Source organism: Mustela nigripes, chromosome 13 (assembly GCF_022355385.1).
Source record: "Mustela nigripes isolate SB6536 chromosome 13, MUSNIG.SB6536, whole genome shotgun sequence".
In the NCBI taxonomy this organism is placed as follows: Eukaryota; Metazoa; Chordata; class Mammalia; order Carnivora; family Mustelidae; genus Mustela; species Mustela nigripes.
Genome location: NC_081569.1, coordinates 61680266 through 61705583, shown reverse-complemented (window position 1 = coordinate 61705583; position 25318 = coordinate 61680266). Strand labels below are relative to the sequence as shown.

Below are 25318 nucleotides of genomic sequence, written 5' to 3'. Positions count from 1 at the left end.
TTGCCTTTCTGCCTACTTGTGATCTCTGCCTGACAAATAAATAAAGTCTTTTAAAAAAAATTTTTTTTAAGATGTGGTGTGTATATATATATATATACAATGGAATATTATGCAGCCATCAAGAAAAATGAAATCTTGCCATCTGCAATGATGTGGATGGAACTAGAGGGTATTATGCTAAGCAAAATAAGTCAATCAGAGAAAGACAATTATCATATGATCCCTCTGATATGAGGAATTTGAGAGGCAGGGCAGGGGTTCATAGGGAGAAGGGAGATAAAAATGAAACAAGATGGTACCGGGGAGGGAGACAACCCATAAGAGACTCTTTTTTTTTTTTTTTAAGCTTTTATTTATTTATTTGACAGCAAGAGAGCACAAGTAGGCAAAGAGGCAGGCAGAGAGAGAGAGAGGAGGAAGCAGGCTCCCTGCTGAGCAGAGAGCCCGATGCGGGACTCGATCCCAGGACCCTGAGACCATGACCTGAGCTGAAGGCAGCTGCCTAACCCACTGAGCCACCCAGGCGCCCCCCATAAGAGACTCTTAATCTCAGGAAACAAACTGAGGGTTGGTGGGGAGTGGGGAGAGAGATAGGGTGGCTGGGTGATGGACATTGGGGCGGGTATGTGCTATGGTGAGGGCTTTGAATTGTGTAAGACTAATGATTCACAGACCTGTACCCCTGATACAAATAATACATTGTATGTTAATAATAAGATAAAAATAAGCAAAAGACACCTCACTAAAGATGATCTACAGATGGCAAGTAAGCATATGAAAAGATGTTCAATATCACAAGTCATTAGGGAATTGCAAATTAAAATGAGATAGCATTACTCATCTATTAGAATAGTTAAAATCCAAAACACTGACAATGCTCAGTACTGGTGAGGATGTAGAGCAACAGGAATTCTCACTCATTGCTGAAAGGAATTCTGTGCCATTTTGAGATACAATTTGGCACTTTCTTACAATACTAAACTACTCCTAGCATATGATGCAGCAGTCATCTACCCAAATGAACTGAAAACCTGTGTCCGTACAGAAACCTACACACAGATGTTTGTAGCAGCTTTATTCATAATTTCCAAGATTTGGAAGCAACCACATGTTCTTCGGTGGGTGAATGAATAAATAAACTGTTGTACATCCAAGCAATGGAATATTTTTCAGTGCAGAAAGAAACAAGCCTTCAAACAATGAACAGGCATAGAGGAAGCTTAAATGTGTGATACTTCATGAAAGAAGCAAATCTGAAAAGGCTGCATACTGTGTGATTCCAACCATAATAGACCCTTGAATGACACAAGTTTGAACTGAGAGGGTCTACTCATATGGGTTTTTCTTTTATTAATAAATACAGTATAGTACTATAAATGTATTTTTTCTTACGATTTTCTTAAATTTTCTTTTCTCTAGCTTTATTCTAAGAATACAGCATATAACATAAAATACACAACATGTAGCATGCATATATATATATATATATATATATATATATAAAATACATATACAAAATATGTTTTCCTGTCAATAGTAGCCTGTTCGTAAGGTTTTTAGAGTGTCACAAGGTATGGGTAGGTTTTTGACTGTGCCAGGGTTTGGCACCCTTCGCCCCCAGTGTTGTTCAAGGGTTATATGTATATGACTTCTGGAAAAGGCAAAGCTTTGAAAACTGTAAAAGTATCCACCATTGCCAGAAGTTAGAGGAGAAAGTTGTGTGAATGGGCAGAGCAGAGAGTATTTTTAGGGCAGTGAAACTACTCTGTATGATGCTATAATAGTGGATACATGTTATTATATATTTGTGAAAACCTGTGGAATGTACAACACCAGGAATGAATCCTAATGGTAACTGTGGACTTTGGATAATAATGATGTGTCAGTAGAGGTTCATTGATTGTAACAAATGTACCACTCTAGTACTAGATGTCAATAGTCAGGGATAATGATGGATGTGTGGGGACAGCGAGTATATGGGAACTCTGTGCTTTCCTCTCAGTTCTGTAATCAAGCTAAAATTGCTTTAAGAAAATAAAATTTATTGGGGCACCTGGGTGGCTCAGTGGGTTAAAGCCTCTGCCTTCGGCTCAAGCCATGATCTCAGGGTTCTGGGATCGAGCCCCGCATAGGGCTCTCTGCTTGGCAGGGAGCCTGCTTCTTCCCTTCTCTCTCTGCCTGCCTCTCTGCCTACTTGTGATCTCTGTCTGTCAAATAAATAAATAAAATCTTTAAAAAAAAAAAAAGAAAAGAAAATTTATTAACTAAAAAAAATTTTGTACATGGGTGTTTGCATTTGTCAAAACTCATCAAGTGGTATTTTTAATATTTGTATATTTCATTGCATATAAAATTTACCTCAGTCATGTACAGATATTGAACTATTATATTTAAATTGGAAATATCAATACGATAATGTATTTTCCTCTTTTTAAAAAAGTGTGTATTGGGTGCCTGGGTGGCTCAGTGGGTTAAAGCCTCTGCCTTCAGCTCAGGTCATGATCTCAGGGTCCTGGGATTGAGCCCCATATCGGGCTCTCTGCTCAGCAGGGAGCCTGCTTCCCCCCCCGCCTCTCTCTGCCTGCCTTTCTGCCTACTTATAATCTCTGTCTGTCAAATAAATAAATAAAATCTTTAAAAAATAATAAAAATAAAACAATAAAAAAGTGTGTATTTCTTGGGGTGCATGGGTGATGCAGTCTGTCAAGCTTTGGCTGAGGTCATGATCCCAGTGTCCTAGGATCAAGTCCCGTGTTGGGCTCTCTGCTCAGCAAGGAGTCGGCTTTTCCTTCTCCCTCTGCTGCTCCCCCTGTTCACGCTCTATCTCTTTCTGTTTCTCTCACTGTCAAATAAATAAAATGTTTTTTAAAAACTCATTTATATCCTCTAAAAAAATAAAAAATATATTTTAAAAGTATATATTTCCTTAAGAGAGCCTAATTGGAAAGGAGAAAAACTAGCAATAGAACCAAAGTAAGAGACTCGGGGTAATTTTAGTTGTTGTCTTTGAGATGAATTAATGTGTATTTTTAAAAAAAGCATTTTTAAAGAGAACACTATTCAAATGAGCTGTAACCATCTGTCACATTGAACTACAAGGTTGGCATTTTTGTCCCCCTTTTAATATAGTAAAACTAAAGTTCAGAGAATTTAAGTGCTTACCCAGAGTTTTAACGTAAGTTGGGTGAGTTAGCAATTGCTGGAGAGGTTTAGGATGGTTCTCCTTAAGGACAGATTAATGGAGAAAAATTACCTTAGAAGTTTCTTTTTAATGTGTTTCATTGCTTGAGCATAAACTCAGGACAGCAATGTACTTCCCTTTCTAGAGGCTGAATTTCTACCTGTTACCTAAGACTCCTAGGAATCCAGAGCAGATGACCACTGATTTATTTACTTGGTCATATTATATGATGTGATATTATATGATAAAGTAAACTTTATCAGAATATTAGGTGGAGACATAAATAGGGCAAAATCACATATTTGTTAAACATCCATGTGATTCTGCCCTATTTATGTCTCCACCTAATACTCTGATAAAGTTTACTTAACAGTTTTAATCTTTAAAATCAGCTATTTAGATCGAGAACAAGGAAAAGAACCTCAGTTGAGCTATTGTTTATCCTGGAACCATGAAATTGAAGTCTAATTTATACATTGAATAGCATATTCATAGATTGATCTTTCAGAATTTCTTTTTCAGAACTTCCCCTTGCTCAAGTTCAAGAAGAGAGTGAAGAGGCTCGTTCTGCATCTTCTTTCTTGGCAGAAGTTTCTCAATACACAAATGGGTGAGTAGCAGTCCTTTGGTCCAGCCTATTTGAGTGTTGTTTTAATAATTCAACCTATTAGGGGCGCCTGGGTGGCTCAGTCAGTTGGGTGTCTACCTTTGGCTCTGGTCATAGGATTGAGCCCCACGTCTGGGCTTCCCCCTCAAAGAGGAGTCTGCTTCTCTCTCTCTCTCCCTTTGCCTCCCACCCCCCGCTCATGTTCTCTCTCTCTCTTTCTCAAATAAATAAGTAAAATCTTTAAAAAAATAAAAATAATTCCACCTCTTAGGTCACTTGTTTGGCAGAGTAACTTTCGAACAATTTTAATTCCAGTTTTTAAAAATCAGTTAAGGGCTTTTGAAATAACAGGTACCCATTTGTTTCTGAGACTGAGACAAGTTTGGACACATCTTCACTCTTATAAAAAATGAAGATAGTAGTTATTTGCTTTAGAAATCTACATGGTAAAAGATGCAAGATTTATGGTTTTCTTTAGGAAACTTTTAGGTTTTAAGATGAAAGCTACTGCCAGTTAAATGTTTTGTATTAAATGGATAAAAAATATTTAAATATTTAGCAATGTTTTTTAAAAGAGGATGTGTCTAGAATTTTAGTCTGATTACTATTCTGTTCTTTTCTGGAATTATTGCCTCTTAGCTGCATTGGCTGTGGTGTTCCTGGCTGGTATTTGTGGGCCTCACTGAAGAATGGCATCACCCCTTACCTTCGCTGTGCTGCATTGTTTTTCCATTATTTACTTGGAATAACTCCACCTGAAGAACTGCTAACCAGTAAGTAGGAAGATGAAATCTCAGAGTAGTAAATAAGGGATTTTTTCCCCTTATCTTCAACCTCAGAAATATAAAGTGGGGACAGGCAAAACCACTTGTCTATCCCCTGTCTCTTCAGTCAGTGCTCACTCCTAGCATATGTGCGCCTGCTGTGGTTTAGGTTAAAAGTGAGACCAAAAATGAGATTAGCCTCATACTATGCAAAACCTACTCATGGTTCCTCTCTAGGTCTAGTTTATGTATTTGAGCTTATAAAATGCACACAAAATATTTCAGAAAGGATATGAAACATTGGTACCTTTAGGGAAGAGAATATTTTAGCTAAGTAGAGGGAAAACATTTCTGTATACTCTGTTATTTGAATTTTGAACATATGACTTATAAAAGAACTAAAGTGCTGCGAGGAGACTCCTGTTGGAACAAACCAAGGACACACATTATCTGAGTAACAATCATGTCCTTTTTTTACTTGCCTTTAATCTAGATTAAAGTAGACAAGACTTCCTTGTAGCTTTGTGTAGGTAAAATTCAGAACATTTGTATATTTTGTAAGCATCACCAGAATTGTTAAGAGTTGTGCTTTTGTCTGTTGAGATTAAGCTGAACAGCTCAGCTTTATTGGCTCTCAGCTTTTTCTTGAACTCAGTTCAGTAGGGCTTACTTGATCTAGGTTTGTTATGGCTCTATATACAGGCATACCTTGTTTTATTGTGCATGACTTTGCTTTGCAGATACTGTGTTTTTTACAAATTAGAGGTTTGTGGCAAGTGTGTGGTAAGCAAGTCTGTCAGCACCATTTTTCCAACAGCATTTGCTCACTTCATGTCTGTGTCACATTATGATTATTCTTGCAATAGTTCAAATTTTTTCATTATTGTATTTGTGAGTGTGACCTGTGGTGATTGATTATGACTAGCTGAAAGCTCAGATGATGGTTAGCATTTTTAGCAGTATTTTTTTATTTATGTCTGTACCTTGTTGTTTTAGACCTAATGCTATTGCACACTAAATAGACTACAGTCTAGTAGAAACATAACTTTAATATGCCCTGGGAAACCGGAAATTCACTTGACTTGCTTCACTGCAATGCTGGCTTTATTGTGGTGGTCTGGAACCAAACCCACAATTATCTCCATGATATGCCTGTAAATGGGGGGCTACTTTCCAAGTTGCCCATACAGATCTGTTGTTTCCATTTAGAAAAGCATGTATTAATTTATCTAGTTGGTGCTATAATACAACAGTGAGTAAGATTAAGTCTTTTATTGGGAGGAGACTAAATGTATACAAACAGATACATGTAAGTGGTGATGAGTGCAACCAAGAAAAATAAAGCAGGTCAAGGGGATAGAGAGTGCTGGGCTGGAATAATATGTTTCATAGATAGTCATGGAAGACTTCTCTTTGAGGACACATTGAGCAAAGAGACATTGAAATAAAGATGGGGTTGAACTGGACAGAGAGTTGAAGGAAGAGTATTCCTAAGCAGAAGGAACACTAAATGCAAAGCTTTGCTTGACATCATCAAAGAATAATAAAAAGATGAGTGTAGCTGAAACATAATGAACAGGGTGAGGGTGAACCCCTTTATAAGCTCAAGTACAAGAGATGAACCTCATCTCTTACATGAGGTTCAAGAGGCAGCCAGGGACAGCTTAGGAAGGGCCTTTATTGCCACGATAAGGACTTTGTGTTTTTTGCCTTGTGGTGGAGTGGCATTGGATAAACCTCATCAGGAGAATGAATCAGATTTGCATTTTGAAAGGATCACTGTGGCTTGTCTCCAAGTTTTATGGAGTATAGAAATGAACATAAACAATGAAGAACTCTATCCATAGGTTGACCAGGTAAGAATAATGTGTTTATTAAATGTATTTTTATTCTCTTGCAGATTCTGCAGAAGGAGAGTACGGTGCACTCTGTAGCTATCTGTCTTTACCCACAAATTTGTTCCTACTTTTTCAGGAATATTGGGATACTGTAAGACCCCTCCTCCAGAGGTACTATAAGAGTAAAATATCATTGATGGGTCATTATATAGTTTGGAAATTTTAAATTAAAATTATATGCTAAGTTTCTAGATTGATTAGACTTGATTGAAGTGGGTTAACAAAAAAAAATAGGAGATTCCTAATTCACACATTCAGTGAGTTAGAGAGAAGTCCAGCAGCCATGGCAGCTGGACTTTCCACTTGTCCCACCATGATTACCATTTCTTGTACTCCTCTTCCCCGCAGCGGCCATTTCTTGCCAGTATCCACCACTGACCCCAGCGGGGTAATAATACCCCAACTTCCTTTTTTTCCTCCAGCCTGGGAGAAGTGGTGGCTTACTATTATTGGCTGATCTTTGGATTGCCTTGCTTTTTTTTGGCAAAAAAGGTTGGGTTCCCAGCCCTTCTGTCATCTTTATTACCAATTCCTGGTATTAAATTCCTTTTTCAGAATGGTTTCTGTTTTTCTAGCAAGACCTTGATTGATTAGCCCTTTTAAAAAAAGATGAATGGGGCATTTGGGTGGCTCAGTCAGTTAGGCATCTGCCTTCAGCTCAGGTCATGATCCTAGAGTCCTAGCATTGAACCCCATATCAGGCTCCTGCTCAGGAGCCTGCTTCTCCCTCTTCTTCCTGCCTGTGCTCTATCTTGCAATCTCTGTCTCTCTCTCTCTTTTTCTCTCAAATAAACAAATAAAATCTTCAAATAAATTAATTAATTAAATTTAAAAGAGGTGAATAAAAGAAAGGGGGGAAATAAACAGGCACAAAAATGAAGGAAAGAAAAGCCAAGAGATAAGATGTAACAGAGAAGTCTAACAGAGGCAACATGGGAAGAAGGGACAGAAGGATTTGGAGTGGGTGGCTCATGGATGAAGACTGTGCTGAAGTAGTGATGACCTGTTTTCTTTTCTCTTGGCTCCCCATATAGGTGGTGTGCAGATCCTGCATTACTAAACTGTTTGAAGCAAAAAAGCACTGTAGTCAGGTTGGTTTTCCTTCTCAATCTTTTCCCCCCATCTACAGGTTGTGTTTCCAAAAGTAGTTGCTTTGTGGAACATGCAGTCCAGTCTTTCTTCTTCATTCTCACTCAGTACATTGTTTCCCTATGTTTCTTTTAAGTCTTTGCCAGAAATTGGATTCTTCCTACAACTGATTTTTTTCTTGGAGTGGCTATCCTTTCCCTCTTAAATTGTTTTATTCCACTAGCTCCTCTTCCTTAAGCTCTAATACTTATTAAAAGGCACAGGAGGAGATGGCATTTTGGAGCTGCCAGTTTATTAAAATAAAAAAATAGTAACAGTATTACAACACTCCACTTTTTTCCTTTTGAGAATAGAGTAAGATATAAATAGAACTGTTCCCTCTTCCCCTTCCCTTCTGATCTATATACTTAAAGACTACCCAACAAAACTGTTCCTCAGCCCCCAACTGTTACAGCTTAATCAGAATCCACCTCTTCCTCAAAGACTAATTCAAATGTGACCTCCTCCTGCAAGTCTGCTCTAGTAATATGCTCTCAGATGTGTGTGCATGTGTGCCTGCCAGCACTACAAAGCACTCAACAGTAAACTCAGGGCCCAGACTGCATGCTTATTTTCTTTGTATCCTCTCCAAGGCCTTTTTATGTTATATATGTGTCTAATTTTTATTCCAGTTGAATTGCATCAGTAAACAAGCAGAGAAATTGACCCCCAACCTTACATGCTGACATCAGTAACTGTTTTCTCATGGCTAAACCAAACATTGTGACACAATGAGTATTTGCCACCTTCTTTTCTCATCTTTCTTACCCCTCAAACTTCCTTCCCCATATTCTACCTGCTCCTTAACCCAACTTTAGTGATTTAGAGATTACAGATCCAGCTTTTATAAGTTCGATACAGTAGTATACAGTAGCATACAGTATACAGTAGTATTCACATCACCAAGAAAAGAGAATAGAGAGAAAAGTTTAAAAGATGAGTACATGTTTTAAAACTGTTAATCTCACACAGTTTTTCCTTTATTTCAGTTCATTGTGTGCCTTTTAGACACCTACTATTTCCTCAGCATGGTGCTAAAATACTTTGGGAGAGTTAAAAGACCTAACACATACAGCTTTTTGGTCGTGGGTAATTTATAATCTAATTATGTACATAAACTAAAGACATAAAATTAAATAGTATATGTATGAATATACTGTTAATGCTATAGAAATTTAAAGAGTAAAATATTCTTAATGATACACAGTTAGTCTTAGAGGAGATAATTTTTAGCTGAACATAGAAGGAATTAGAGAATTTAAGTTAATTGGGGGTCACCTGGGTGGCTCCGCTGTTCAGTGTCTGCCTTCAGCTTGGATCATGATCTCGGGGTCCTAGAATCAAGCCCCACATCAGGGTCTCCACCCTCAGCAGTGAGTCTGCTACCTCTGTGATCTCTCCCACTTTCCCTTTCTCTCTAATAATAATAATAATAATAATAAAGAATTTAAGGTGATTGGGATTTGAGGATAGAATTTCCACATGATTCACATGACGTTTCCAGGGCATATGTGTAAGGCTTTTATCGTATCTGTATTGTATGGTAAGAATGAATAATAATATTTGCAAACATGTTATCAAGTACTAAGTATTTTATATTCCACTTCAAGATCTTATTAAGTCCTCAATAGCTGTGAGCTTCTTCCATACTATTATTTATATTTAACATTTCTTAAATCAGCATGAGTCTTTATATTTTTCTCCCCCCATCACCTCAGAAATGTGTTATTAAATTGATGATATATCTTATGACTGAGAAAGGATAATATATCCATCCTCTATTTACAGACCAGGAAATATAGGCTAAAGTTCAGTGACTTGTCAGGTATAAGAATTTAGGATTTGTAGCGAGGTTTATCTGATTTCAGATGAAATCTGTGAGTTTTTTTGTGGGTTTTTTTTTTTTTCACTTTATAGTCCTTTTTTCTGTGTTCCTCCATCTTTCTATCTCTTTCTCTCTGCCTCCTACATTTAATGAGGAGTGCCTATGTATTAGTCATGAAGTCTGTGTTCTTAACAACATCTTTATGTTACCTTCCTAGCTATCATGGAAATTTGGCTAGAACATTTAGTCTTAGGAAATAGTGGGATTTGAGTTTGGAAAGGAAACCAGATGATGAAAAATTTGAAATTCTAGGCCAAAAAACTTGGATTTAATGTAGTCAACAGGAGGAATTACTGTGGGTTTCAAGTATGGATCCTTTTGTTATTTTTAAAATACTTGTCCTTCTATTACTTGGTCAATTTTTTTTTAACATGGGCTTATTTACTCAGAAGTAAAATTGTCTTTCAAATTATGTTTCTAGATACCCTAGAAAAAGAAATAGTTTGATAGAGCTTCCTGATGACTATAGCTGCCTCCTAAATCAAGCTTCTCATTTCAGGTAAGAAGAAATATATTTCTAAAAAATTTTTAAGCTTGCAATTGATATGTATCACCACTAGCAAACTTTTTTTAAAGTGACCACTGAGCATCCTCTATAACAGTGGTTGTCAGTTTCTTTCTTATTATTGAGGTGAGAACCATAAAACAAACAATTAATGATGATAAATTAGTGATGAGTACAATTCAGTGCTGTTTAGTGTATTCACAGTGTTGTGCAACCACCACCTCTCTCTAGTTTCAAAACTTTTTCATCACGCCAGAGAAATCCTTGTATCCACTAAGTAATCACTCCCCTTTTCCCTCTTTCCCAATCCCCTGGTAACCAGTAATCTGCTTCCTGTCTCTATGGATCTGCCTATTCTGGAGTCTGAGAAAAGGAGTCAGATAAAAGGAGTCACATAATGTGTGACCTTTTGTGTCTGGCTTCTTTCACTTGGTATAGTTTTTGAGGTCATTTATGTTGTAGTCCTTTCTTGGCTAAATTAATATTCCACCATAGGGGTACCTGGTTGACTTAGTCAGTGGATCATGCAGCTCTTGATCTTGAGGTTGTGAGTTTGAGCCCCATGTTAGGTGTAGAGATTATTTAAAAATAAAGCCTTAAAAATAATAATAACAATATTCCATTGTATGTATAAACCAGAGTTTATCTGTTTATCCATTGATGAGCTTTTAGGTTGTTTCCTCCTTTTGACTATTAAGAATAATGCTACCCAATGTCCACAATAGCCCAACTATGGAAAGAACCTAGATGTCCATCAACAGATGAATGGATAAAGAAGATGTGGTTATATATACAATGGAATACTATGCAGCCATCAAAAGAAATGAAATGTTGCTTTTTGCAACGATGTGGATGGAATTAGAGGGTATTTTGCTGAGCAAAATATGATCTCCCTGATATGAAGAATTTGAGAGGCAGGGTGGAAGGCTAGGGGGGTAGGGATGGAAAAAATGAAACAAGATGGGATTGGGAGAGAGACAAACCATAAGAGACTCTTAATCTCACAAAACAAACTGAGGGTTGCCAGGGGAAAAGGGGTAGGGGAGAGGTGGTTGGGTTGTGGACATTGGGAAGGGTATGTGCTATGGTGAGTGCTATGAAGTGTGTAAACCTGCGATTCACAGACCTGTACCCGTGGGGCTAATAATATATTATATGTTAACAAAAAATTAAAAATTAAAAAAAAAAAGAATGCTACCATTAACATTCATGTACAAGTTTCTATGTGGACATATGTTTTCATTTCTCTTGGGTATATATTCCTAGAAGTAGAATTACTGGGTCATTATGATAATTCTATGTTTAAATCTTTGAGTAGCCACTAAACTGTTTTCCATAATTAAACCAGTTTATATTCCCATCAACAATATAAGTGGACTCCTGTTTTTCATATCCTTGTCAACACTTGTTGTTTTCTATTTTTTAAATGAAAACTATCCTAGTGAGTATAAAATGGTAGCTCATTGAGGTTTGATACACATTTTCTTAATGACCACTTATGTTAAACATCTTTTCATGTCCTTGTTGGACATTTGTGTAGTTCTTTGGAGAAATGTCTGTTTAAGTCCTTTACCCTTCTTGCATTGGACTGTTTTGTTGTTGAGTTGTAAGACTATATTGAAGGGGAGGAAAACTCTTCCTTTCTTTCCTCTGGGTTCTTTAGCCAAATAATTAAATTGACATAAGACAGATTAAGAGGAGAAAAGTTTAATTTTGCATATGTGGGAGCTCATAGAAATACAAGACTCAAAGAAATGACTGGGTTTATATCTTTTAGTCAAAGAAACAGTTTTTTGTGAAGATTTGACAAAACAAAGGGGTTTAGGCATGGAGTAACAAATTAATGAAGAAGTAAGAGAGTTTGTTTATACAGCCTTCTTTCTTTTTAATTTTTTAAAGATATTTTTTATTTGTTTGACAGAGAGGGGGCGGTTCACAAGTAGGCAGAGAGAGAGAGAGAGAGGGAAGCAGGCTCCCCGCTCCCCACTCCCCACTCAGGCTCCCCACTCAGCAGAGTGCCCAATGCGGGGCTCGATCCCACAACCCCGGGATCATGACCTGAGCCAAAGGCAGAGGTTTTAACCCACTGAACCACCCAGGAGCCCCTATATAGCCTTCTTGAACTTGAATTCCCTATCTCTGGTGGTAAGGGTACTTTCTATGCTTCTGGTATAGGGAGGATACCTTCACACGGGAGACTTATATGGTCAGAGTGTCCTTTTTGCACCTGCTGTTTCTTAAGTAACTTTAATTCAAAATAATCAATATGCCAAAGTGGCATGTTTTGGGATGGCCTCTTCTGTTCTCTTTCAGTATAATCTGGATATTCAGCACTTATCAGATTTTTATTTCGCAAATATTTTCTTCCATTCTATAGGTTGTGTTTTCACATTCTTCATAATGTTTTCAATATGTAAATGTTAATTTTAGGGGTACCTGGGTGGCTCATTCCTTAAGCGTCTCCCTTCAGCTCAAGTCATGATCCCAGTGTCCTGGGATGGAGCCCCGCTTTGGGCTCCCTGCTCAACGGAAGCCTGCTTCTCCCTCTCACTCCCCCCTTGTGTTCCCTCTCTTGCTGTGTCTCGGTCAAATAAATAAATAAATAAATTTTTTTTTAAGTTCATTTTACCTATTCTTTTGTTTGTTTCTTGTGTTTTTGGTGTCAAAACTAAAAATCCATTGCCAGATCTGAGGTCATGAAGGTTTACCCCTTTGTTTTCTTTGAATAGTTTTGTAGTTTTAGCTTTATGTTTAGACTGTGGGTTTGTTTTGGGGGTTTGGTTTTTTTTTTAAGATTTTATTTATTAGAGAGAGAAAACAAGCAGGAGGAGTGGGAGAGGGAGAAGCAGGCTTCCCGCTGAGCAGAGAGCCTGATATGGAACTTGATCCCAGGACCCTGGGCTCGTGACCTGAGGTGAAGGCAGAGGTTTAACTGACTGAGCCACCCAGGTACTCCTAGACTGTGGATTTGTTTTGAGTTAATTTCTGGAATAAGACAGGAGGTCCAACTTCATTCTTTCTTTCATATGGTTTCCAATTATCCCAGCACCATTTTTTAAGAGTTTGGATAATCTTGGTACCCATGTTGAAAATCAATTGGTCATGGATGTTTGGGTTCCTTTCTAAATTCTAAAGTCTATTCCATTGGTCTATTTGTCTGTACTGATGCTAATACCACACTTTTAATTACCATGGCTATATAGTAAGTTTTGAAATTATAACGTGCCGCCTTTCCAACTTTTTCTTTTTCAGTGTTGCTTTGACTGAGAATAGGTCATACTTTTCTGCTTCTTTGTAAGCTGTTAGTTTTGTTGAGAATGGGACATTTTTATTATTGTAGTGGCTCTGTAAATCAAAATCTACCTCATTCCCAAGAATTGTCACTGTTGCTTGATAAAGGCTTCAGGTGTCTCTTTAGTGACTTTTCCAAACTGTTTTTGTTTTTGTTTTTGTTTTTTGCAAAGACTGTGTTCCTTTTTGTGTATCCACTAAAGTCTCTGTTCCATTATCTCTGTAGTCAGCCAGGAACTGACAAGATTTCCTTAAATTTCTGTATCCAACAAGAAAAGTGAAGAGAAGAAAAAAATATAAAGAATATCCTGTCTCTTTAGATTCCCTCTACCATCACTGCAGAGAAAGTCACTTTAGTCCAGGGGTTGAAACAATGGCCAGTATCTCTGTCAGCCTTCCAGTAAACTGCCAGGTAGAACTAAACCCACAAGCATGATTTTTGAGGACATCATCTCTATTACCCATCATGGCACCAGCAAGCCACACCGGAATTATGGGCAGCCACCCCCATAGCTACCTGCTATAGGGCTGGGAGTTAGGAGGTGGTAGTCATATAACACAAAAAGCCAAAATTCATTGAAACTTAACCAGCCTCTTTCTTTGTTAAGCCCTCCTGTGGATGCTGCAAGTGTTCACCTAGATTCCAAGTTCCAAAATAGTTGCTTCAGGCAGTTCTTGCCAGATCAATAGTTGTATTGTAGAAGAAACAATTCCCAGAGCTTGGAGCTTGATACTCTACCATGTTCTAGAATATCTCCCCACAACTTTTTTTTAAAGCTATAGGAGCCTTTTTTTTTTTTTTTTTTTAAGCACTCTAAGAATCATCATTTATTCCTGTATCTTTTAACAGTGTGCTACTGTAGAATTGTGGTCAGCACATCTGTCAGCTGAAATAAACTGTTTTCAACTTCATAAACAAATAATTCTCTTAGAAATATCTTTTATACATGTGTCGTTAAGCACTGTTATATGTGCATTAGAGTGAGGTGACCACATCCTCACTGAAATAACACTGAAGAACCCTTGTTTGTGCAAGCCAAATCTTATATGAAATCTTATTAGACAGCAAAACAAGTAATAGCATTGTGGCTCAGGTTTAAGCCTGGGTACTAGAGAGACAAGTACACCACCTTAGCCTTTTTTGATACTTGTTCCCCTCTACCTCAATCAAAATAAATGCCACACTAACGCAGTGTTTCTCAGACTTTATTTTATCTTCCTCTTCCCTTTCACTGATTGCTTTAAAAAAAAATCTGGATGATAAAGACTGGTAAGAAGTACAATAAACAAGTTACATTGTACTCGTTATGAATATCATATATGAATTACCTGTTAGTTACTTTTATAAGAAAACAGCATGAGCTTAAACACATGATTCTATATGATAAAGTAATGTCATATTGTTGGGTCCCCCAATAATGGGCCCATGGTCAAAGGAGGGAGACTGATACAAAGCGAAGGTCAAGCAAAGCTTTATTTCGCACCAAGCATCAAGAATCAAACAGACCGTCAAACAAACCGGTCAGGGCCGCCCCTTAAATAGAGGGCAACCCCTCCCTGCCTCATAGACTAACTTTTATAGAACAAAGACCATGTGGTTGACCCTGGCCACACACAGGTGGCGAATGAGATTGTAACACAGAAAGCTGCACAGTCATGCTAGGTCACACACGGGTGGCCAACTGAACTACAATTTACCCTATAGTAGACATTTGAACTAGCCTATCACCTTGGTCAGAATTGGCGCCCAAAAGGCGGGGCCCGCACTCCTTGGTAGCTAGGGAGACAGTATGCAGGCTCTACTGATTGGATGTCTCCCCATGACTCTCCTCATCCCTGCATTTAGGCTATTATCTCCACCTGAACTGACCCACCCTTGTCTTTGGGCTTTATTACCTAGGACTGGTTTCCCAGACTTGCTTTTAAGTAAGTTGGGGGGGGGTGTCAGTTTAAATTTTACTGCATAAACAACAAAATGGCTGTTCAACCGAGGTGGTGCTGCTCTGGCTAAATAGGCCCTTAAAATATAACATTAACAGTTCACACTTACCTTGCTATAATATGATGTAAGTTATTCAAATAACATAAATTCATGAGCTGCACGCCACCAATGTAATGCCCCTGGATGGAGAAGTTATATTCATGTCTGCCTTAGCCATTGGTGTGTGAATATTTCATATTTGAATCACAATGTATCATGTCTTAAAAATAATAGGCCAGAATTACTATTGATGCAGTTATGTATCCTTGACATTCAGGTGGCATCACACCACCACCCATAGCAAACCAGATTAATAGTGATGACATGAAATTAGCAGTAATTTGTAATTAAAAGGCAAGAATCTCAGTCTGAAAATCAAAGCCTAGTCAAGACTTTATTGATGATGTATGGTAATAGAGCATCTTGCTTTGCAAATGGCAGGAATTCCAAAGCTCAGTTAGGAGTTCTGTAATATTAAGCATTGTACAGCAGCCAGACTTCTTAATAAATTTAATTAGAGCTCTCAGAAAACACAAAGAACTCTTAAATTTTGTTTCAAGGATATCAGTTAATAATTCTAATGAACTGCCTTGGCGGACAAAGTGACTATTGTAGTCCTTAGTCATATGTTAAATAACTTGCTGTCATTTGAAGGAGCAAAGAAAGGGATTGCAGTTGATTATAATTTTGAGGGTTTGAAGAGCCCTTATGTGGCCTCTGAGAATCACTGATCTCCAAAATGATTAGGGAAATTGTCTCATTCTGTTACAACCCTTTCTTTGAGCCCTGAGCCAGGGACTTTAATGGGTCCAGCAGGGGCTTGGGCAGCCCATACTCTCTCTCTTGTACTAGATACAATTGATCTTGATTTTAGTTCCATGTTGTTTGTCCCATGCAGATTAGGTTCAACCACCTAAAGAAATGGCTGAGCCATTCACCTCTCAGCCCTTAAAACATGAGCTAGATGGTTTCAGAAATTGCATCCAAAATGCAGTGATTCAAAATGCAGCTCCAAATGCAGTGATTCTCCTAATCTTAGGGCTGTATTGCTATCACAGAATCCCAGTGAATAGGTAAATCCCAGTGTTAAGGAGTATCACTGTTGGCTCCTAGAAGGATCTGAGGAGAGTGTTAGTCACTAATCACAGTGAAAATCCCTCTGGATGATACTACATACTGGTTTTAAGTAAAGTGAAAATAAATCTTATGATCTCTTCCAGTTCTTTGTCACCACCAGTTTCCATTAAGACTGAGCCATTTCTACTGTAGGAGGGTCAGCTGCCCCAGTTACTATACTTTAGGTATCACCCCTTTTTTCTTCTGTAGGGTATTAGTGATAGGACTCAGCCATCCTGCACTAAGTGAAAGATTTTGGCTTTATCCAAAAAGAGCTAAAATTGTGTTCTTCCCTCTGGAAGTGAAAATAGTCTCCTCACCTCCCAGAGAAAGGAGTGGAATACCTGTGCACAGAGTCCTTCTGCTCCTATGTAGACAGTAGTCGTTTTATATCTTACCTGAGAAATGAGGGATCAGAGAATAAACTGTTAATGCCTTATTGGAGATGGAGGTTCTTTTGATGTTCTTTATTCTGACCCCATTTTAGGCCTCAATGGATCTCAGCTTACTGGTTGCATTTATTTATCGCTCCCCAAATAAAGGAATTCTTAATGTTTCTAATATGTCCATTAGAAGGCAGAGATAGGAGTGTAGAAAGCTTCTTTTTTTTTTTAAAGATAGCATTATCACTTTAATTCGGAGAGTGATACCTCTCTTTGAGGGGCATTACAGCAAGGCTCTAGCATGCTTCTGTGTAAAATGGTAGATCTCAGCGTACTGCTTGGTTCAAGCAAGTCAACTCTGTCACTTTTTCCTTCCTAAGGACTTGCTTTGTTTCCCAGATAGTGTGTGAACTCTAATACTACAGTCTTATTTTAACCCTAAAGAACTCAATACTTAAACAAAATAGACAGGAAAATGTATCTGAACCCTTACTGCACATTTGTGATTTTAAAAAAAAATTTATTTTACACCTAACCAGTTCATATTCCTCTAATACTGAGGACGTAAGCTTGACGAAACCAATCCAGAGGAGGGAGTTGACTATAATTGGTCGTGTCAGATGAATACTAGATTCTGTAAAAGTATCTCAGTCTCAAGACATATTTAATTGCCAAACTATGGGAATTATCAGGACACTGTATGTTTAATAAAAAGTTTTCTTACTATGGATTAATCAGGAGATTTTTTTATTGTCTTTATTAAAGAGGAATCATATAATTAAATTAATTAAGTGTTTTGGGGCAACTGGGTGGCTCAGTCCGCTAGGCATCCAGCTCTTGATTTCAGCTCAGGTCATGATCTCAGGGTTGTGAGACGGGTCCCTACATTGGGCTCTGCGCTAAACATGGAACCTGCTCTTCACCCTGGGCATAGAGCCTGTGTGGGATTTTCTCTTTCTCTCTCCCTCTCTAAATGAATGAGTGAATGAACATTTTCTCGTGTTTTTAAGAGCTTTCTTTTCTGCAAAGCAGCCCATAATGAACGCAATTCATTGCTAACTGAATATATCATGCTTTTATTGTTTCTCCCCATACTGAATGTTTTCTTCCCCTTTGAGGTGCCCACGGTCTGCAGATGATGAGCGAAAGCACCCTGTCCTTTGTCTTTTCTGTGGAGCCATACTGTGTTCTCAGAACATTTGCTGCCAAGAAATTGTGAATGGGGAAGAGGTTGGAGCTTGCATTTTTCATGCACTTCACTGTGGAGCTGGAGTCTGCATTTTCCTAAAGTGAGTAGTGAGTGTTCTGGATGCTTCATAATGAACTTACGGAATCTGGAGGCTATTATGGTAGGATAGTGTGTTGGTAGGAAATGGTCTCTCAGAAGTTAATAGACCTGTTATTCACATGAAATTGCACTTGAGACGATATTATAGAATATTACAAAATAAGTTTGAAAAAAAGATTCTGTTCACATTCAATTATTTGTGGTATATTTTAAGCATAATAGAGTTTGCATTGATTACTCTGGTGTTGTATAACACTCAGGTGTGGTGAAAGGACTTGGAGTCCTCACACTTACATTTAAAAAGTACCTATGCAAGGTTGTCCTTTGAATACATTCATTTTCTTCATTTCCGCTATCAGGCAACCATTGTTTTCCCTGGTCTCGGCAAAAGGCTGAGAGTGAAACAATAGTTAACTTAATGTTTATGAAAGAACAGTACAGGTTTCCTGAGAGAAATAAAATTCAAAGTGGAGATGGGTGCTTTTTCTTTCCATTTATGTAAGCCCAAATATCTAACTATGGGATATGTATTTACTGCGTGTAGGCATCTGTTGGAACAGTGGGAATAAATTCTTAGAAGCCACACCCAAACACCTATTTTCTGCTTTTAGGAAACTTAGAGCATGTAAACCCACTGCCTATTCCATCTGTTTATTTTGTGTCACTCTCAGGTACTTATCCCTTCTGTACACGTGCATACAGACATTCTTTTTATATCTTCCTGCTAGGCTGTAACAGGCACAAGTAACTTCACAGTGGCAATAGTTCTTTATAATTTTCACTGTTGGAGGCTGGCTCTAACTGGAAATGGCTTGACATTTCCCTAGCTGACCTTCTTTCTGGCCCAAAGTTATCAGAACAAGAGATGTTCTGTCCTTCTGTTAAGTTCCCCATTCTAGGTTGTAGGTCCAGAAACAACAGAAACAACCCTGGACATCATTTTCCAGGGTATCTGTGGCTCAAGTGTGACAGGTTCCTTCCTCTCTTCAATATATTCAGTCAGTATTAATGGTCCCAATTCCCTAAATCCACTGATCCTTTCCCATACTTAAGTAAAAATTGCAGTGTTCACTCTCTTTTATTTAAACAAAACATAGTTTAGTCTGTTGGTCTATGTTTACTGTCTTTATACTGAATTCCTAACAGATATTGGCTGTGCCTTTTCTTTAGATTAACTTTGATTTAGTGCCTATCATTTGCATACGTGCAGTTAATAATATTTCAATTGGTTGTTTTTTCCTTCAGAATCCGAGAATGCAGAGTAGTCCTGGTTGAAGGTAAAGCCAGAGGCTGTGCCTATCCAGCCCCTTACTTGGATGAATATGGAGAAACAGACCCTGGCCTGAAGTAAGATTGGTTTATTTATTTTTCATTTTAGTCTCATTATTGGACATGGACAGTAACCGTTCTTTAAACACAGAAACTAATGCTAAATATTGGGAGTTATTTTAAAAATAAGTATAAATTAAAAATGCTAAGTATGATACCACCCTAAATGTAGCACATAATTTTGAACAGCTTTGTGCTTCTCCAGAATGTGAGGGTAATCCTCCTCTATAATTAAAGATGTAGCCATCCTAATGTTTGAATATTATGTTGTTTTTAATCAACCTTTGTTCAGAATTACTTAGAAGGTCTAAGTATGGAGGTAGTCTTTGGATTAAGGGAGAAAATAGCTGAATCGTGAAAGTAGCTATTGACTGAGGATAAGATCTGAGTTGTTCCAGAAAGGTAAGAAGTAACAGAATTTTTTACTTAATTAGGCAAGTTGAAAATACCCAACCAACTGAGGCACTTGAATGCCTCCAGACTGAGGATCTCACAGTTCTCCATAATTGCAACAGCCAAACTTCAGTCATTTGAGATTAGCTGTGTTATGGACTGTACTGCCTTAGAATTGATGTGGAATAGTTTTGTTTAAATATTTGTTAATTACCAGCAAATTTGTTATGTCGTAAAGACAACAATAAGGAAATATTTCTGAGGAGCAGAATGTAATTTGAGGGCTTAGTGTTATACTTCAAACTTAATCTCTCCTATACAAAGACCAGAAATCAAAGCTAAGTAAACTGTATGAGGCCAAAAAGCCATTAAGGCCCCATCAGACTACCCAGAAAAGGAATAGAGCTGCTTCATGTTATAAACCTTACATTTAAATGGGGTCTCATAATGCCTGTGATATACTTTGCCTCTTTTCTGAATAATCAAGGAGTAAATTTCTGCTTCATCAGCTAAGTGATCTGTTAAGTTTGTGGTGATTAGGGGTGAAGGGAGAATATCCCTTTTAAAACTCTGTCCTTGTGATTCCTCCCAGTTCTAAGAACATCTCAAGAGTGTGAACTAATTTAAGCAGTAAAGATGTGGCAGTTATTTGATTTGAACTTACCTGTTGTTTGTTTGTTTGTTTGTTTGTTTTTTCCCTGAAGGAGGGGCAACCCCCTTCATTTATCTCGTGAGCGATATCGGAAGCTCCATTTGGTGTGGCAACAACACTGCATTATAGAAGAGATTGCTAGGAGCCAGGAAACTAATCAGATGTTATTTGGATTCAACTGGCAATTATTGTGAGCTTCAGCCTTGCCTTGGGACAGTCACAAATGAAGAACAGTAATGAAGACCGATTCAAAATTACGGAGATCTTTCTGAGGGCTAGGGAAGGGTTGGCGGGTCTTTGCTCCATGTCCAGATTCACATACATCAATACAATATTCCCTAACGGAGTATTGCTTTCAATTAGTGAAAATATGCTTAAAGGAGAAAAAAGACATTGATTAATCTGTTTTATGTTCTAGAACACTAAAAAATGCTTCTTTACTCCAAGTGTCTGATTCTCCTATTTCCAGAAAACTCATTTCCCTTCATAATCTGTCCCCCTTTTTTTCATTTCATTCACCTGGTAAGTGAAGTCACATTAAGCAGTTGTGGACATTTTTTTATGTTGGCTAACTCTTCTACAGTTTTGTGTTGGCTATTTCCCACACATAACCAGGTTTAGTTTAGCTGACATTGAAGCACTGACGGGATTCTAATCTGTGGTAGTCTTCCATGCAGCTAGAGAGGAATTGCAGAAACCATGCAGTATACTTCAACTGAGAAAGTTTCCGAAAGAGTAAATTTTTTTTAATTACTTCTCTTTTAAGGAAATACCCCTAATGTGCCACTTACTGTTTCAGCCAGAAATCAAACAACTCTTTCTGTGGGCAGAGTTGCCATTTTTAAGGCAAATTTCTGCTAATGTGGAAAAGCTTTTTGCCCATTGTAGACCTCAAGAATAGGATAAGATAGTTTAATGTATACATTATCCTATCCCTCATGGGCCAGAGAAACTGTAGTTCTCACCTCTTACCACAAATAGCTTTGTTGAATTTTGAAATTATACTTTCTATTTTCCAGAGGCAAATTTCTAAAATGAATTCCCTTATCTCATGTTTGTGGCACCATCCTATTTGATTCTTAAGAACCTGATGCAGTTCTGATGTAAACTATCTCTAGAACGAAGATAAGAAAATTCCCCCGGTGAATGGAGCATGGCAGCTGTCAATAAGAACAATCAGATTGAAGCCAACTCTGTCATCTTCTGTGTCTTTGTAAAAGACATATCCTTCCGTTGTTACCTGTGTGCAACCTTTTCATAAACTCTGGTTTTATGACTAGTACCGACAACCAAAAAAGCCATGTGATCAGTGGTTATGTGTCCTGTTATAATATGCTGTGGTTGAGCCATCGTGTTTATAGATAATAGAGCTCTCCCGAATCTGTGTGTAGACTTCCTGGTTTTTGGCTTTAAGTTTTTATATCAAGAACTTGTGATCTAAACAGCAGACAGAAGATAAATTGAAATCTTCCACTTTAGCTTCTGTTGTCTCTGGAGTAATGTCAAGAATTTGAAAGATGCATTCAAAGGCCATCTGATTTTGCCTTTGGTGACTACCATCATATATGTGTGTAAATGTTTTCCTATCTTCTTTTTGCTCAGCAAAGGCAAACAAATAAAAATACATTTGCAAAGTGATGATGCACATTTGGGGTTAGATTTTCTTGGTGTTGTTGTGTAAAGTAAAGATGGGCTTTGCGGTAAAGTATTGGCATGAACAGGTATCAGAATCATAATCATGATTTTATACTTGAATAATTATTATTCAGAAAGTATCAGGAAACAGATACAATTCCACTGAACTATTTGTAACAAGTGATGAGTGAGGATCCGAAAATTCAGTATTCTGCTTGTCCAGTTTGTCAGTATGATTAAATGATTAGAACATCTCCCTTTATTTCTGATATAATTTGGGGGGGGTGGTAGGTGGTCTGACTGGAAAATCTGAGCCAGAATAGGCAACAGAAGATGCTGACTTCTGCCCTAACTGATTGGCCCCATTTAGCAAAGATAAACTGACTTTTTATTTCTAGTCTTTTTATATTCACTTCATAAACCCTTTGGTTAAGCTCTTAAGCTGCCAGAGGGACTACCCTGTCCTGGCCAGTCAGACCTTCACTGCCAAAGAACCCATTTCATATTGAGTTCCACTCTTGAGATTGATTCAGACCCCTGCACTAGAGATAAATATGTGTCTCAGTGCTGTCCCCAGCCCTAGGGATTTCTAATTATATTCAAATATCATAGTGGTTTGCCTTCATCATTGCAAACAATTTAATTATGCTTACAGAGTTTACTTGCAAATGAGCAAAAAGTCACTTTATTTTCATTAGTGTAGAATGTGGAGGAACCAGTTCAACAGGATGGCTCCAAAACTGTCTTTTTCTAATGTTTTTGGTGAGGGGCTGACAGGAATTTTAATGATAGAGTGAAGAAAAGCATATATCTGTATAATTAATTTATTTTGCTGGTGTATGGGCTGTGAGTTCACCCGTTAGTGGTCATTTGTCATTTCATAACAACTATGCATTTGGTTCACTGTGATGATGATCTATATCTAGTGACTGCAACATGTTTATACCACTGATTCAAATGCCATCCATGATGAAGTTATACAAATAATGCATATATTGATATCTTTTATTGCAAAATGTAAATTTAAAACTTGTATAATGTTCTTGTGCTTTTTGAAATAAAATATCTTATATGTGTATATTTACAAAGAAAAAAGGGACTGCTCATGTCTGGGGATTTGGGTTTGAAGTATAAAAATCTATACCTAGAAAAGAGCTCTAATTAAATGTTACCTCTGCCAGCCCAGACAAATTCTTTAAAACACATAGGTATTGGGACGCCTGGGTAGCTCAGTCGGTTAAGCATCTGGCTTTGGCTCAGGTCATGATCCCAGGGTCCTGGGATGGAGCCCTGTGTTGGGGTCCTTGCTCAGCGGAGAGTCGCTTCTCCCTCCCCCTCTGCCTGCTGCTCCCCGTATGTGCTCTCTCTCTCTCTCTGACAAATAAATAAATAAATAAAAATCTTATCAAATAAAAGACACAGGTATTCAGTGTAATGGTCTCTAAACTTTCTGACCATACATTCCATCAGTAAATAATTTTTAAGCATGCACTATACATATATACAGAGAGAATCTTTTATATTCAGTATGGTACTAATGTATTAAGTACATTATAAATGATTGTCCCAAAATGGAGATTTTTAAAAAGCAGCTAAAAAGTAGAATATTTCTATTTAAATATCTTCCAAGTGAATCTATGCATCTCTTTGGGTATGTACACCCTATTGTGGACTCCACTGCATAAGCAACACTGTCTAGAGAACTCTGCAATGACAGGAATGTTCTTGATTTGCACTCCAGTATGATAGTTGCTGTCCCCATGCAGCTGTTGAACGTTTTGAAATGTGGCTAGTGCAACTGAGGACCTGAATTTTTTATTTTACTTAATTTTAATTTTAGTAGTTTAATACTAATTTTAATTACTAGGTGTGTGTGACTAGTAGCTACTGTATTGGACAGGATAAATCTAATCTAATGGTTCTCAGACTTGACTGTTAGAGTCACTTAAAGAGCATTAACAAAATAAATTTCCAAATTTCACCCTTGATCCTGAATCAGAATCTCCTGAGATTGAGTCTTTACAAAACCATTATTATTTCCTTCTGTTTCTAAACCATTACCCTTAAAATTTAGAGCTTTCTTTGTTTTTACCTCAGTGATTTAGTCTATGTGCCAAAGAGCCTCAGAGAGAAAAGCAGATCAAAGAGGGGGAAAGTGCCAAACTTAGATAGTTGTGATATTTCATTTTGATTTTCTATGTAAACTTTCATTTAAGGAAAGGATACCTAGAGTTAAAACAAAAAGTCATTGATTTTGTTTTAAGATTTTATAATATTCTAGGAGGGTAGTAGCTCTGAAGGCAGTAAAGAAAGTGTTTGGTTATGAAAATACAAGGCATTTGGAATTAGGAAGAAGTTACTTTGATGAAGTCTTCTCTGTACTTAGAGTAGCTGGGCACTACTAGGAGAAACAAATCATACAACCAGGCAAATTTTTACAGTTTGCATTAAAATTTAAAACTGGAGCACCTGGGTGGCTCAGTGATAAGCATTTGACTCTTGATTTCACCTCAAGGTGTGATCTCAGGGTTGTGAAATCAAGCCATACATTGGACTCCACATTGGGGGTGAAGCCTGCTTAAGACTCTCTCTCCCCCTCACCCTCTGCTCCTCCCCACCCCCGTGAGCGAGTGCTCTCTCTCTCTCTCTTTCTCCCTCGCTCCCTCTTTAAAAACAATTAAAACTTCAGTACAACAAAGAACTTCATTAATAAAAAGATATCCAGAGTTAGGTGGTATGATCATATCAACAATTACAGCTTCTGAATTTTCTCAAAACTTCCAGAAAACTGTATGTACTAACCAGAATAACAAAAGAAAAAACCCAAAGTTTAACAAAACAAAGCAGCAGGAAATCTCCCATGAACTCCCGAGTATGGACAGGTATATTCAAAGCACCAGCAGCAGCAGGGTTGTGCAATGGAAGTGGTGGAAAGTGAAAGGGGCTACCAAGTAAGAGTTGCAGAACTGGGGGTGCCTGGGTGGCTCAGTTGGTTAAGGAAGGGTCTGCCTTTGGCTCAGGTAGTGATCTCAGAGTCCTGGGATTGAGCCCCACGTCAGGATCCTTGTTCAGTGGGGGAGCCTGCTTCTCCCTCTCACCCCTGTTCCTGCTATCATTCTCTCTCAAATTTAAAAAAAAAATATATATATATATATATATATATATATATTCATTTTTTTAAGATTTTTTTTATTTATTTGACAGAGATGCAGTGAGAGAGGGAACACAAGCAGGGGGAGTGGGAGAGGGAGAAGCAGGCTTCCTGCTGAGCAGGGAGCCGGA

General features: G+C 37.8%; 1 protein-coding gene across 1 annotated transcript in view; it reads left to right on the top strand.

Moving 5' to 3' along the window:
• UBR1 (ubiquitin protein ligase E3 component n-recognin 1) overlaps positions 1-22039 on the top strand; it is a 141649-nt gene extending 119610 nt beyond the window's left edge. Inside the window, exons 40-47 of the mRNA XM_059372639.1 lie at positions 3704-3791; positions 4428-4561; positions 6453-6561; positions 7485-7541; positions 9885-9962; positions 17858-18028; positions 19273-19374; positions 20454-22039. Of these exons, the coding sequence (XP_059228622.1) occupies positions 3704-3791; positions 4428-4561; positions 6453-6561; positions 7485-7541; positions 9885-9962; positions 17858-18028; positions 19273-19374; positions 20454-20595 (881 nt within the window). The 3' untranslated portion in view covers positions 20596-22039. The remainder of the gene's footprint in view (positions 1-3703; positions 3792-4427; positions 4562-6452; positions 6562-7484; positions 7542-9884; positions 9963-17857; positions 18029-19272; positions 19375-20453) is intronic.
• The last annotated feature ends 3279 nt before the right edge of the window (positions 22040-25318 follow it).